The following is a 16,024-nucleotide window of genomic DNA, read 5'->3' on the forward strand; positions in this document are numbered from 1 at the left end:
AAGCCAGTACAAAAATGGCCCAGGGGAGCAAGGAAAGTCAACAAGAAAAGATTGAAAAGAAGAAAAAGTCGAAGGTTTGTTTGGACGCGTGATGGGAACGTGGATCGACGGTCAAGCAAAAATAAATTGTTGAAAATCAACATCCATGTACACAAAACCGAATTCAGGTTCTCATACAAAATTTGTCAAAAATATTTCTTTTATTTGAAAAAAAAATAAATACAAAACTGTCCTCTCACTTTTTAACACAATACCTCGGGGGGGAATACACAACCATATCAAGACTAACAAATTTACAAATAGATGAAGGAGATTAACATTAAGCCATTATCACAATCTACAGTTTGAAAATAATTGAAAAAACTATAAACATTAACATGTTGCACCAAACCCTTACAAGCAAATACAAACTTCTTGCACAGAGACCCCATTATCACTTCATAATCCACTATGAAAACTATCCTAATACAAGAAAGCTTTGCAGGTTCTCATACAGAAGGAGCATCACAAAAACCAAGTTGTCGAAAATATTTCTTTTATTTGAAAGAAAAATAAATACAAAACTGTCCTCTCACTTTTTAACATAATACCTCGGGAGGGAATACACAGCCATATCAAGACTAACAAGTTTACAATTGGATGAAGGAGATTAACATTAAGCCATTATCACAATCTACAGGTACTCATCCACATTTGAAAATAATTGAAAAAACTATAAACATTAACATGTTGCACCAAACCCTTACAAGCAAATACAAACTTCTTGCACAATACAAGAAAGCTTTGCAATGCATGACAATTGTGGTCTTGAATTTCATACATACATATACCAAAGGCTTTTTCTCCCTTACATGGGGGGGTAGCCAAAAAGAACAGGCATAACCACTCCCACCCATTCCATTTCCTAAATATTCCACTCCCCTCCACCCTTCTCCCTCCCTTTTATCTTGGCACCACCTGGATGACAGGTCATCCCTGCATCCTGTCCACTACCCTGAGTCAGACGCAGTGTCCACATCCACAGCAAGGCCGCTTCATAAATTCGGCGACCCCCCTCTCCGTCTTGAATTTCACTAGCTGGAAACCCACACACCCCTACCCAACACAGGTCCTCTGGGCAGTTTTCCATCAATTGTCTGGATAGACTTATGGGATGCCCTTAGACATGAGCTTTACCCTCTAGGGGGTTATATACCCAGATGGAGATGAATGTCTTATCAGTTACATATCTACACAGCAATGGCTTTTTCCTCCTTACATGGGAGGTAGCCAAGTCAAAAGGCAAGCACCCATTCCCATTCACCACCCTTTCCTCCCTCTCATATTAGCTCCTCATGGATGACCACTACCCTGGGTCAGAAGCAATGCAGCAAGACACAGCACATCCATAGCAAGGCTGCTTCACTTAATCAGCAACCCCACTCTCCGTCTTCATTTGTTCTTACCATATCTCCAAACCATCCCAATAATCTTTCATCAGCCCTACCTGCCACCCCCTTTTCCATTCCATATACTGGAATACATAACTACAAATACTCAAGAACCCACTTCCCTTCAGTTATATACAACTGAGAAGATTAATTTGCATGCAAGTTTGTGCTGTGCTGCATTTCTTCTGACTTCTCACTGGGCAGGAGACAGAGATGATCCTTCATTCACAAGAAGCTAAGATGATTGATGATGATTTAGTTTAACGTCACCCCCCCCCTATCAGGAGGCTAGACAAGAGGGAAACCAGGGTGGTGAGTGGAATTGAAATGTATGACTTAGCTACCTCCCCTACAAAAGGAAAGAAGCCCTTAGTATATACAAGTTAGTACAGGTAACAAAATGGACTAGGTTATATTATACTTTAACCTGACAATGAAAGGCATGGATGCAACAGCCATTTCATAATGAAATTATATGAAATATCAAAAAACCTCACGTAGGATGTGATAGCACGTGCCAAAAATATTTGGAATCGAAAACAAATCGTACTGTAAACACAATGCATGAAAGTATGCACATACCAAGATTTTAACAGCATGTCTTCCCCTGTCCTCTACAGTATTTACCAAAAACCTCCTGTACCGTAGCTTCCTAGACTACGCTGATTCACAGAACTTAAATTTCTTCTACCCTTTCCTGAGTCTTCTTCTTGTGCTTTCTTCCAGCGCTGGGCCATGTCTCGCAGTCCCTTGGGAACCGTCTGAAAAAAAAAATTAACATCTTTATACAGTGAACTGTCGTTTAATATAATTGCTGTTTAGGTACATGGAAAGAATGAGTGAAGAAAGACTAGTAAAGGAGATATGGAAGGCAGATGTGGAGGGAGTAAACATGAGGGGACGTCCTAGGATGAGATGGATGGATGGGGTGAAGGGGGCTTTGGGGAAGAGGGGAATGTCGGTTGAGGAAGGACGGGAGAGGACAGAAGACAGGGGTGAATGGAGAATGGTTGTATATGGAAAATGTTGTGATGCATGAGGTGGATTGGACGGGGGAATGGAGGTGAGGTAGTGTGTGTGAGCAAAAATTTTTGACGCAGCCCGAAGGGATTTCTCCTCCGTCCTCTCCTTGATATGGGAGGACGGAGAGGGGGGGGTCGCCGATTTAATGAAGCGGCCTTGCTGTTGGATGTGCTGTGTCCTGCGACACTGCTTCTGACCCAGGGCAGTGGACAGGGTGCAGGGATGACCAGTCATCTAGGAGGTGCTAAGATGGGAGGGAGGGTGGAGGGGTGTGGAGTGTTTTCGGGGATGAAATGGGTGGGAATGTTTTTGTGTCTTGTCCTTTTTGGCTACCCCCCCCTGGTAAGGGGGAAAAAAGCCTTGGTATATGTATGTATGTAGGTACATACATATACCAATACATATGTAACCACTAGGACAATGAAAACTTGGTAACTAAACATTTTTCTCTATTTAAGACATCTTTAAAGGTACCTTTGAAGATGTCTTACCAAGTTTTCACTTTCCTAGTGGTGACTTGCATACTTTGTGAATTACATGTTTGTGATTTCTTTGCATAAGAACCACTCCCACCCATTCCATCCCTAACATACTCCACTCCTTTCCACCCTCTTCCCTCCCTCGATGGAAATAATAACTGATATCTCATGTTTTACAAACCCCAATCTCTCCACCAGGTAGCCCAAAGGTAATTTAGGAAAGCGATTATAACTAAGACTTCATTATGTACATAATGCAAACTACAATTCCAGGATACCTGATGGTTCTTTAGATGCAATAAGTGTACACACACAATTTTGGACAATCACTTCCATAATACATACCTCTTGTGTCTTTTCAAGAATATCAATTAGTTTCTGGGCATTTCTCCAATTTTCTCGTGTCATTAAGGTAATTGCCTTACCAGTCCTTCCAGCTCTTCCTGTCCGGCCAACCCTATGCACATATTCTTCCATGTCTCGTGGACAATCATAATTAAAGACATGACTGCAAGTCAAAATGATAAAGGATGAATAATAGTAAACTTGCAAACTACCTTGTAAGGATAATGTCAAAATGATAGAAGTTACAAAAAGAACATACAAATTAAGACACCGAAATATAATAACTCACGTAATGTCCTGAATATCAATTCCCCTGGAGGCAACATCCGTCGCAATAAGGATTTTCACAGCTCCTGATGCCAAGTCCGACAAGGCTTGTTCCCGGTCTTCTTGGTCCCTGTCACCATGCATGCTTTGAATGTCGTATCCCTTCTCAATGAGCATGACTGATACATAGTCTACCATAGCCTTCCTTCCAGCAAAAACAATGGCCTTATCGTCGCCTTTCATGTTCTTTATGAAATCTTCAAGCTAGAAAAACAAAAAAAATGCAACAAAATCATTTATACACTAGTAGAAATGCCAGCTAGTGCAACAAAATCATTCCAAGACTGAAAAAATTAATACACTAGTAGATATGCCCTTTACACAAGCTTACATATCCAGTCAAATATATACAAATACAGCTAAAATGGCTCAAGACAACAACAGAAAATTAAATGCACCAAGATTGAAAAAATTTATACACTAGTAGAAATGCCAGCTAGTGCAACAAAATCATTCCAAGAATGGAGGAGAAATAAGGAAGGATGAGAAATAAGGAGGAGAAATAAGGAAGGATGAGGTGAAGGCAGTTGTAAAGATGATGAAAGCAGGTAAGGCACCTGGTCTGGATGGATGCCATGCAGAATGTCTGAAAAAGGGAGGTTCAGTGATGGTGGACTGGTTGGTGAGGTTATTTAATGTTTGCTGGAGAGAGGGTAGAGTACCGGAGGACTGGAGAAGTGCCTGTATAGTTCCTCTTTACTAGGGAAAAAGGGACAAGTGTGAATGTAGTAGTTTCAGAGGGATTAGCCTGTTAAGTGTAGTAGGGAAGGCTTATGGGAGGATCTTAATTGAGAGGATTAGGAGAGGAACAGAAGGAGTAATTGGTGAGGAACAGAGGGAGTAATTGGTGAGGAACAGTGTGGATTTAGGACAGGTAGAGGTTGTGTAGATCAGATCTTTGTGGTAAGACAGATATGTGAGAAAGCTATAGGAAAGGGGAAGGATGTTTTTTGGGCTTTTATGGATCTGGAAAAGGCTTATGATAGGGTAGACAGAAAGGCACTGTGGGAGGTTATGCAGATTTATGGGATAGGAGGAAAGCTTCTGGGAGCTGTCAAGAGTTTTTATGAGAGTAGTAGAGCTTGTGTCAGGATTAGAAATGGAGAGAGTGAGTGGTTCGAGGTAAAGGTGGGACTTCGTCAAGGATGCGTTATGTCGCCCTGGCTGTTCAACTTGTACATGGATGGGGTGGTGCGAGAGGTGAATGCTAGGGTAGTGGGTCAGGGATTGGAGATGGTTAAAGAAAATGGAGAAAAGTGGGAGGTGAGCCAGCTGTTGTTTGCGGACAACACTGCGCTTGTGGCAGGGTCAGAGGAGGGATTGAGGAAGCTGGTGGCAGAGTTTGGGAGAGTATGTGATAGAAGAAAGCTAAAGATAAATGTGGGTAAAAGTAAGGTGATGAGATGTACAAGGGGTGAAAGTGCCAGTAGACTGGAAGTGAACATTAAGGGAGAGCGACTGGAGGAAGTGGATAGTTTTAGATACTTGGGTGCAAGTGTAGCAGGAAAAGGAGGAGTGAAGGTGGAGGTAGAATGTAGATTGAGAGAAGCGAGTAAATGCCTTGGTGGATTAAAGAGTGTAATGAGGAATAGACATTTGGGAATGGATGCGAAGAGGAGACTGTATGAAGGAGTGATTGTGCCAACAGCACTGTATGGGGCAGAAACGTGGAACATAGGAGAAGAGAGAAGGAGTTTGAATGTGTTTGAGATGAGGTGTCTGAGAAGTATGGTGGGGGTTACTAGGCTGGATAGAGTGAGAAATGAGGAGGTGAGGAGGAGAACAGGGGTGAAAAAGGATTTGGGAGATAGGGTTGATGAAAGAATATTAGGATGGTTTGGACACATGGAAAGAATGAGTGAAGAAAGACTAGTAAAAGAGGTATGGAAGGCAGATGTGGAGGGAGTGAACATGAGGGGACGTCCTAGGATGAGGTGGATGGATGGGGTGAAGGGGGCTTTGGGGAAGAGGGGAATGTCTGTTGAGGAAGGAAGGGAGAGGACGGAAGACAGAGGTGAGTGGAGAATGGTTGTATATGGATGATGTTGTGATTGCATGAGGAGGAATGGGTGGGGGGGGTGGGGTAGTATGTGTGAGTAAATTTTGACGCAGCCCAAAGGGATTTCTCCCCGTCCTCTCCTTATATGCAAGGGGGGACGGAGAGGGGGGGTCGCCGATTGAATGAAGCGGCCTTGCTGTGGATGTGCTGTGTCTTGCGACACTGCTTCTGACCCAGGGCGGTGGGCAGGGTGCAGGGATGACCCGTCATCCAGGAGGTGCTCAGATGAGAGGGAGGGTGGGAGGGTGGGAGGGGTGTGGAGTGTATTTAGGGATGAAATGGGTGGGAGTGTTTTTATGCCTTTCCCTTTTTGGCTACCTCCCTTGGAAGGGGGAAAAAGCCTTGGTATATGTATGTATGTAGATATGCCCTTTACACAAGCTTACATATCCAGTCAAATACATACAAATACAGCTAAAATGGCTCAAGAAAACAACAGAAAATTAAATGCACCACCAAGTTCAACATAATTTGACGACATACTTACATAACTTAGTTTTTCATCCTCGGAACAAATGTGAACTTCTTGTGAAACGGTGTGCACTGCCTTGAGGTCCAGTGACCCAACAATAACATGAATGGGGTTATTCATCAACTTGGTCGCTAGAAAACGCACCCCTTCTGGCCATGTTGCACTAAAAAAAAGTAGACAAAAATTAGGCACGTACTACAATATCTGATAAAACAACCATGTGAGTAAAGCATCTCAACATGCTTTAGATATGAAAAAGCAGTGAACATACATATACCAAAGACCAAAAAGAACAGGCATAACCACTCCCACCCACTCCATATTCCACTCCCCTCCACCCTCCCTCCCATCTTGGCACCTCCTGGATGATGGGTCATCCCTGCATCCTGTCCACTGCCCTGACATAATTCCTAAAGATTACATGCCAAAACAACAAGCCTGGGGGGTCTAAAAATCCAATGAATATGAACTAAAAGTGATTTGGTTTAACATCACAAACTCCCCCCTATCAGGAGGCTAGGACTGTGCCCCTTTGTAGCGTGGAATTTAATGAACCATGCCCTTGGTTCAACTTGCCCTAAGCAGGATTCAAATCACCACCATTTCAACCTCCATTGCAAGTAACAATGTCCTAACCTGCTCGGCCAGCGAGCAGAGAAGTTTTTTTTTTTTATATATATATATATTATATGAAAAAAGATAAGATAAGAGGGAGGGTGGAGGTGTGTGGAGTGTATTCAGGGATGGAATGGGTGGAAATGATTCTATGCCTTTTCTTTTTTGGCTATCTCCCTTGTAAGGGGGAAAAAGCCTTAGTATACGTATGTATGTATGTATGTATAAAAAAAAAAAATTCTCCGCAAGCGGAGAGGTAACAGAAAAAATCTAAATATTTCACTAATCAGACATGTATTACCTGGTCATGACGGTCTGACGATCAGGTCTAATTCGAAGCACAAACTTCCTTATCTGATGTTCAAATCCCATATCCAGCATTCTATCTGCTTCATCGAGAACTAAGTACGACACACTGCTGAGATCAACAATACCTGTTGAAATATTTGAAAAAAATAATAATAATAATAAGACACTTGTGGCCAGAGCCACTATGGTAGAGATAAAACAGTTAACACATAAAACCCTAATTAATATCACTCACTGTTATTGGTGAAGTCGTTAAGTCTACCAGGAGTTGCAACCACTATTTCTGCACCGTTTTTTATGGCTTCAATTTGCTTCCGTCTATCGCCTTGACCATACACACACACACTGAAATGAATTACAGTTCCCAAATCAAATTCAAGATTTAATTAAAAATTGATGAAAATGTACTGACAATGAATATCATCCTATAAATCAGTGGTTCCAAACTGGTGTGCCGCCAAAACTCAGGGCAAAAATTACTGTCAATTATATCTTTGTATTGTCATCCATTTTTGTTCATTAAAGCAGCATCAGTGTAAAGGTGAATATTTTCATATTATCCAGGGACAAAATTTTGTTACACTGATGTTGAATCAACAAAATACTGACAAACTAGAATTTAGATTATCTAATAAGGGTGCTGGGGACTCCTGAAAGTTTTGGCAAGGGGTCCTCAAGGTTGTGAACCACTGCTTTACATAATTTTCTACAAATTGGAATGGAAGTGATCAAGTCTGATACAAGTCCCATTAAGAGGAAAGGTACCCACAATATAGTTACTGGAGACTTGCTGTCACAGATATGATCAAAACAGCCTAAGAAGAAAAAGGAAAGGATGCCTCGTGTATTCTTACCATTTAATTCCTCTGTAGCAATACTTCTCTACTTCTTTCTCAATCTGCTGTGCCAGCTCCCTTGTTGGTGCCACAATAAGGCAGGTGGGCCCGCAACGCTCCTTCCTCGGCACCGGCTGAACTTCAATATGAAGTAATGCCGGTAAAATGAAAGCCAAGGTCTTGCCTGTCATAAAACAAATAATCATAATTATTCTACCAAAAGATCCACCTCGGCTAATACCTCAAATCATTCAGAAAAATTGTAGCAATCTTGCCTGTGCCAGTCTGGGCGATGCCAATCATATCAAGGCCCTTCATAAGAATCGGCCACGCCTGAGACTGAATTGGTGATGGCGTGACGAACTCCTGTTTCTCGATAACCTCCAAAACTTCAGGGAAGTGCCTGAAGGCTTGATCAAAATGTGCCACAGGATTTGGAATAGGATTCTTATCTTCCTTGTCAAGATTGTAAACTCTCATATTGAAACATTTCTTCCTGCAATAGATTGGAGACAAATTTGTGGTCAATACAAAAGCCAGCCAAATACCTTATGCATTTCTATTCAACAAAATTGATTGGTTAGTTGTTCTCAGGTGTTGACTTTGCTCAACAGATCAGGCCAAAAAACTCCTGAAACTGTATTTATCCAGCCTATACAATTAGTATCTGGTGCATAGATCCCCATTCCAAAACATCCCCAGTTTTCATAAGCTATAATGCAAGGACGATGACATACGTCATCACGTCACATGACTTGGTTAATACTATAAACAACCGCTTCAACCTGAAGTGTGACATAATCATGGCAGCCTGTACTGTGTCCACAGCGAACTCTGTCTTAATATCATGATCTGAACAATTGAAGGGAGTGGGCTATGTGTAATTAACGTGTGGATTTCAACAAAATATAATTAATACCTGAACTCTGTAACTTGTATAGGAGTCATTGCTGCAACTTCATCGTCCTCTAAATACATATCTTTGATAATTGGTGGAAGTGACTTCAGCCTTTCCTTTTCAGCTTCTGCCTGTGAATTAAACAATTAAAATTAATAATATTTGATACTGTCGGAACAATCATACCAACAATCAAAACATTTACTGGAAAGAAACATGTTAGATTATCTTACATCAGCCTTAAGTGCGGCTTTCCAATCTATTGGTTCAAAGGTGTCAGGTTCTTTATACTTGTCCTCTTTTTCAACAGTATCTGGAAAAAACACATACCAATGACAAAAATACTGAAGACAAAACAGGTGCATTATCTTTTTAATATATCAAAATATCACATGAAAACTATTGTTGAAGTAAAAAAGACTGGAGACAGGGAATCTATAAATTTTGATTGCAAACTGCAATCCTCTTCAGTAGATACAAAATTGGAATAGCAAGTGGTACATAAGTAGCATTCTTGACCCCTGTAGCACTCACAATTCCATTTTTGTATCTACTGAAGAGGACTGCAGTTTGCAATCAAAATATATAGATTCCCTGTCTCCAGTCTTTTTTATTACAACAGTGGTTTTCACATGACTGACAAATATGGGATTACATTTTTCACCTGTAATATCAAAATATATACAAAAAAATTGAAACCTTACCATTAGGCTTGGGAGTTTTACATTTAAAACACTCCCATCTGCTTGCAAAATTGGAAAAGTTACAGGATCCACAAAACCAATTATCACTCCGGTTTTCAAATGCCGTATTCGACCTCCTGTCAAATTGGCTCCTTCCATTTTTCCAACTCTGATCAGCGGAGTTACGTGTTCCTCTTGTACTCCAACCCTGAGAATCATTATCGGATCTTCCTCCTCTGTAACCCTGCGGTCCCTTTCTGTTCATATCATGACTGTTGGAGTTCTGCCTTCCTCCTCTATTCCAACCTTGACCATTGGAACTCGAGTAATCTAGAAAACAGTACACAAAAATTTAAGGAACCACCAATACAAGCAAAAACTTGTACATTGTATGATTCAAGGACTGGAACACAGAAAACAATGAAGATGTTCTGAGAACTGGAGGTGGGGTTCAAGAAGCCAAAGGAGGCAGAGGTGAATTGGGAATAAAGCATCACATGAATTGGGTATCTGGGAAATGGTAGAGCAATTATACTCATGGATAGCAGATTTAGAACTTGAAGGTCAGAAAGGATGCATACATACATATACATACATACATACATATACCAAGGCTTTTTTCCCCTTACAAGGGAGGTAGCCAAAAAGGAAGAGGCATAAAATAATTTCCACCCATTTCATCCCTGAATACACTCCACACCCCTCCACCCTCTCTCTTATCTTAGCACCTCCTGGATGACGGGTCATCCCTGCACCCTGTCCTCTGCCCTGGGTCAGAAGCAGTGTCGCAGGACACAGCACATCCACAGCAAGGCCGCTTCATTAAATTGGCGACCCCCCCCTCTCCGTACCCCAATTGAATAAAAGGAGAAGACGGGGAGAAATCCCTTCGGGCTGCGTCAAATTTTGCTCACACATACTACCTCACCCCCCATCCCCCCACCCATTCCACCTCATGCAATCACAATATCATCCATATACAACCATTCTCCATTCACCCGTCTTCTGTCCTCTCCTGCCCTTCCTCAACAGACATTCCCCTCTTCCCCAAAGCCCCCTTCACCCCATCCATCCACCTCATCCTAGGATGTCCCCTCATGTTCACTCCCTGTGACATAATCATGGCCTTCCATACCTCTTTTACTAGTCTTTCTTCACTCATTCTTTCCATGTGTCCAAACCATCCTAATATTCTTTGTTCTCCTCCTCATTTCTCACTCTATCTAGCCTAGTAACCCCCATCATACTTCTCAGACACCTCATCTCAAACACATTCAAACTCCTTCTCTCTTCTTCTCTTATGTTGCATGTTTCTGCCCCATACATTGCTGTTGACACAATCACTCCTTCATACAGTCTCCTCTTAGCATCCATTCCCAAATGTCTATTCCTCATTACACTCTTTAACCCACCAAGGCATTTACTTGCTTCTCTCAATCTACATTCTACCTCCACCTTTTCCTGCCACATTTGCACCCAAGTATCTAAAACTATCCACTTCCTCCACCCACTCTCCCTTAATGCTCACTTCCAGACTACTGCCACTTTCACCCCTTGTACATCTCATCACCTTACTTTTACCCACATTTATCTTTAGCTTTCTTCTATCACATACTAGTAACCCCCATCATACTTCTCAGACACCTCATCTCAAACACATTCAAACTCCTTCTCTCTTCTTCTCTTATGTTACATGTTTCTGCCCCATACATTGCTGTTGACACAATCACTCCTTCATACAGTCTCCTCTTAGCATCCATTCCCAAATGTCTATTCCTCATTACACTCTTTAACCCACCAAGGCATTTACTCGCTTCTCTCAATCTACATTCTACCTCCACCTTTTCCTGCCACATTTGCACCCAAGTATCTAAAACTATCCACTTCCTCCACCCACTCTCCCTTTGCTCACTTCCAGACTACTGCCACTTTCACCCCTTGTACATCTCATCACCTTACTTTTACCCACATTTATCTTTAGCTTTCTTCTATCACATACTATCCCAAACTCTGCCAACTTCCTCAATCCCTCCTCCGATCCTGCCACAAGCGCAGTGTCGTCAGCAAACAACAGCCGGCTCACCTCCCACTTTTCTCCATTTTCTTTAACCATCTTCAATCCCTGACCCACTACCCTTGCATTTACCTCTCGCACTACCCCATCCATGTATAAGTTGAACAGCCAGGGCGACATAACGCATCCTTGACGAAGTCCCACCTTTACCTCTAACCACTCACTCTCTTCATTTCTAATCCTGACACAAGCTCTACTACTCTCATAAAAACTCTTTGACAGCTCCCAGAGGCTTTCCTCCTATCCCGTATATCTGCATAACCTTCCAGTGCCTTTCTGTCTACCCTATCATAAGCCTTTTCCAGATCCATAAAAGCCCAAAAAACATCCTTCCCCTTTCCTATAGCTTTCTCACATATCTGTCTTACCACAAAGATCTGATCTACACAACCTCTACCTGTCCTAAATCCACACTGTTCCTCACCAATTACTCCTTCTGGTCCTCTCCTAATCCTCTCAATCAAGATCCTCCCATAAGCCTTCCCAACTACACTTAACAAGCTAATCCCTCTGAAACTACTACATTCACACTAGTCCCCTTTTCCCTTGTAAAGAGGAACTATACAGGCACCCCTCCAGTCCTCCGGCACTCTACCCTCTCTCCAGCAAACAGTAAATAACCTCACCAACCAGTCCACCATCACTGTACCTCCCTTTTTCAGACATTCTGCATGGCATCCATCCAGACCAGGTGCCTTACCTGCTTTCATCATCTTAACAACTGCCTTCACCTCATCCTTCCTTATTTCTCCTCCATTCTCCTTACTCACTCTCATTTTCTTCGTTTTTCCCACTGCAGCTATCTTTCCCTCCCTATCCTCCTTCACATTTAGCAACTCCCTAAAATATTCTGCCCATCTTCCCCTTACTGCCTTCTCTTCCATTATCATCTCTCCATCTGCACCTTTTACCTTTTCTTCTCTACTTGATTCACCTCCTCTTCCTCTCTTAATTTCTTTCCAAAACTTCCTTTTATTACTTTCAAAATTTTCTGTCACTCTTACCCCATTTCACATCTGCTCTCCTCTTTGCCTCCTTTACCTTTTGCTTTACTTCTCTTTTCTTTTCTTTGTACCTCTCATATGACTCCCTCGTCCTATTTTGTAACCAATCTAAGAAAGCTCGCTTCTTCTCTTCTACAACCTTCTTTGTTTCCTCATCCCACCATTCACTACCCTTCCTTCTATTTCCTCCTGTCCTTCTTGTTCCACACACCATCCTTGCACACTTTATGACTCCCTCCTTGAGCCATCCCCATTCCTCCTCCTCTACTCTATCCTTCACTCCCTCCCACTCCTCCTTCAGCTTCTTTTCATACTCCTTCTCCTTTTCATTCAGAGTTCACTCTAAGAACCTCTCTACCTTTTGTCCCTTTCCTCTTTCTCCATCTATCCTCCACTCTCAACTTACCTTCCACCAAAAAATGATCTGATATTCCCCCACCCTCTCCCCATAGCACATGTACATCCTTAACTCTTCCTATCATAATCCTATTTACCACTACATAATCCATTAATGCTCTATCTACCACCCTTCCCTCCACCACCCTCTCCCATGTGTATTTATGTTTGACTTTCTTCTGAAACACTGTATTTGCTATCATCAACTCTCTTTCTAGACACATTTCCACCATCAACTCTCCACTACGATTCTTTCCTGGAACTCCACAATTCCCAACCACTCCATCAATTGGACTATTTCCTACCCTAGCATTAAGGTCTCCCAGTACTATTACATTGACATTTCTCCCTAAATCCTCTATGCACTCATTTAAATCTATCCAAAAGGCCTCCCTTTCTTCTACACTCTTCTCACTGCCAGGCCCATATGCACATACAAAGACCCACATCTCCTTTCCCAGTTTCACATTCATCCACATTATCCTTGAGGAAACCTCCTTCCACTCCACTACACGTTTACCTATCTCTTCACTTACTAGAATAGCCACCCCTTCCCTCCCTCGCCCTCTCTTCACTCTTGATAACCTCCCAAACTTACACTCTCCCTTCCCTTTCAACTTAGTTTCACTCAAAGCCAACACATCCATCTTTCTTCTCACAAACATACTACCTATCTCTTCCCTTTTACTCTCATCTGTACCACATCCACGCACATTAAAAGACCCCAACCTTAGGGTGCTGGTCCGAAAACTCCCAGACCCTCTTATGCCTTTACTTTTTCTTTTAGGAATGTCCCCTGTGGGGCTACAAGGAGAAGGATGCCTAGTCCCAATCCCCGTCCCTTTCTTCTCACCTTGTACAATCCAAGTGGGAATACTTGGTGGCAGTATTCTTTTCCCCCCACCATAGGGAATTCCCCCACCACAGAAAAAGAATACTCAGAGAAATGGTACAGGACAGCATCAAGGGGTTGGGGGACAGTCGTAGTACAAAAATGTCACAATTTCTCTATGAACAGTTTTCCTCTATCATAGACAAAATGATGTGTGGCTCTGGTCCATAGGGGCACCCCATATAGACCCTAAAGTATCAACTGCATGCTACTTTGCCACAAAAACAAGCAGCCAATACCCCAGACGAGAACATATACCAAAAAGAAAAAGGCATAGAAACCACTCCCACCCATTCCATCCCCTACATACTCCACTCCCCTCCCTCACATCTTGGCACCTCCTGGATGACGGGTCATCCCTGCATCCTGTCCACTGCCCTGGATCAGAGGCAGTGTCACAAGACACAGCACATTCACAGCAAGGCCGCTTCCTTAATTCCGCAACCCCCCTCTCTGTCCCCTCATGCAGAAAAGACAGGGAGAAATCCCTTCGGGCTGCATTAATTTATTTCTCATACATATTCCCTCAATCCCCACCCCCTCACGCATCACAGCATCATCCATACAAAATAATAAACAAAAATTTAAGGAACCATTGATTTAAGTAAAAACTCGTACATTTTATGATTCAATGAACGGAACACGGAAATTGGGGGTGGGGTTCAAGAATATAAAGCTGAAGAAGGTAGAGGTGAATTGGGAATAGTGTCACAAGAATTAGGTATCTGGGAAATGGTATAACAATTATGCTCATGGCAATGTATGGAGCAGATTTAGAATTTGAAGGTCGGAAAGGAAGCAACAGGAACAAACCCGAGGGTAAGACCAAAAACAAAAGGGAGATGGAAAGGGTAAAGGGGTATTGGAGGAAAAAAGTATAGGTTCTATTCCAATATCACGTAAACATATATATTTTTTTTTTCTTTTTTGCATTTGATCAATCTAATTTTTTCCCCTTTGGAATTGTTAAATTAGGTTAAGTTAGGAGCTATCGGACAATGAAAATTTCATGTTAAAGATCAGTGTTTGCATGATTCTGAAGTTTTACAAAAAAAAAATTATCGGCAACGGGGATGGCAAAAAGCGGACATGAATGGAGCGGTCATAAATGGAAGAGGGGGATGTGGATGGGGGTCGCAACGTAATGAAATAAAAAGGGCAAGCTAGCTTCAGCCATCACCCTTGCCTCTGACCTGAGCAGCATAGCAGGTAAGAAAGATGACCCTGCATCTATAATAAGGTGCTAAGATAGGAGAAAGAAAGGTTTTTAATGTGGGCCAGGTGTGTGTATTTTGGTTTTGTATGGTATTCTTGTGTATGTGCATGTTTTAGTATATTAAATTATTTGTGTGTACAGTTTAAGATGCAATTGCTTCATCTCAATCCCTACACTTCTGGGGGAACATCAATGAAAACATGAAACTTTTGTTGTCAACAGTTCCTAACTTAATATAATCTAACCTAACCATTGCACAGAAAAAAATATATAAGCAAGAGAAAAATGCATTTGTGATACTATAATAAACCCAGTACAGTACAGCATTTGTGTTCTTAGTTTGTGATTGGAGTATATATACAAAAAACCTAACCCAACCTATTCAGTTTAAAAAACACATCTCTCAAAAGCAAGAAAAGAAGAAAATAAAGAATGTGTTTGCATGATACAGGTACAGAGCCCAGAGATCAACTCAAAATCCCCGCCAAAAATAATTTGTTGTTGCAATTTCCTCACTAAATGCATTCGAAACGTACGCTTTATAGAAGCTGTTTGATTAAAAAAAAAACAGCTATAAAGCGTACTAAAATATTTAAATTATCAAGTTAATAGCCATAGATAAATAAGAATTCAAATAGTTACTTACCTCTAGGGCGATTAGAATCAGATACCCGATGATTCTGTTTTTGCAAGTTAGAATAATCAAATCGTGGAAAGCTGGGTATTTCCTCTTCATCCCAAATATCAGCCATATTATGTTCACAGTTTGAAGCTTTCACTTGATTAAATGTCACTGTTAGCTTGCCAGTACCACGCCGATTAGCAGATCTTGTCACTCCCGATGTTAATTCAGAACTGGCACGCGCTTCAGTTTGGAACGCGTTTATGTAGCCATTCAGGGACTGCGATGCCCTGAATATGAAAAATGCATATGTAAATAATCATTGTTTATTTTGATTTCGATAA

At 41.7% G+C, this 16,024-nt stretch overlaps 1 protein-coding gene across 1 annotated transcript; it reads right to left on the bottom strand.

The window, feature by feature from the left end:
• Positions 1 to 530: 530 nt before the first annotated feature.
• LOC143037973 (putative ATP-dependent RNA helicase DDX43) lies at positions 531 to 15,959 on the bottom strand. Its single transcript, XM_076206725.1, has 12 exons — positions 15,705 to 15,959; positions 9,498 to 9,806; positions 9,027 to 9,106; positions 8,815 to 8,924; positions 8,171 to 8,391; positions 7,914 to 8,079; positions 7,295 to 7,404; positions 7,052 to 7,184; positions 6,151 to 6,298; positions 3,567 to 3,808; positions 3,278 to 3,440; positions 531 to 2,191 (listed from the first exon to the last, which is right to left on the bottom strand). The coding sequence occupies exons 1-12, from the start codon at positions 15,808 to 15,810 to the stop codon at positions 2,054 to 2,056; spliced, it is 1,926 nt and encodes a 641-aa protein (XP_076062840.1). The 5' UTR covers positions 15,811 to 15,959; the 3' UTR covers positions 531 to 2,053.
• Positions 15,960 to 16,024: the final 65 nt, after the last annotated feature.

Source organism: Oratosquilla oratoria, chromosome 23, assembly GCF_046742065.1.
Source record: "Oratosquilla oratoria isolate Oo_2021 chromosome 23, ASM4674206v1, whole genome shotgun sequence".
Taxonomy (NCBI): Eukaryota; Metazoa; Arthropoda; class Malacostraca; order Stomatopoda; family Squillidae; genus Oratosquilla; species Oratosquilla oratoria.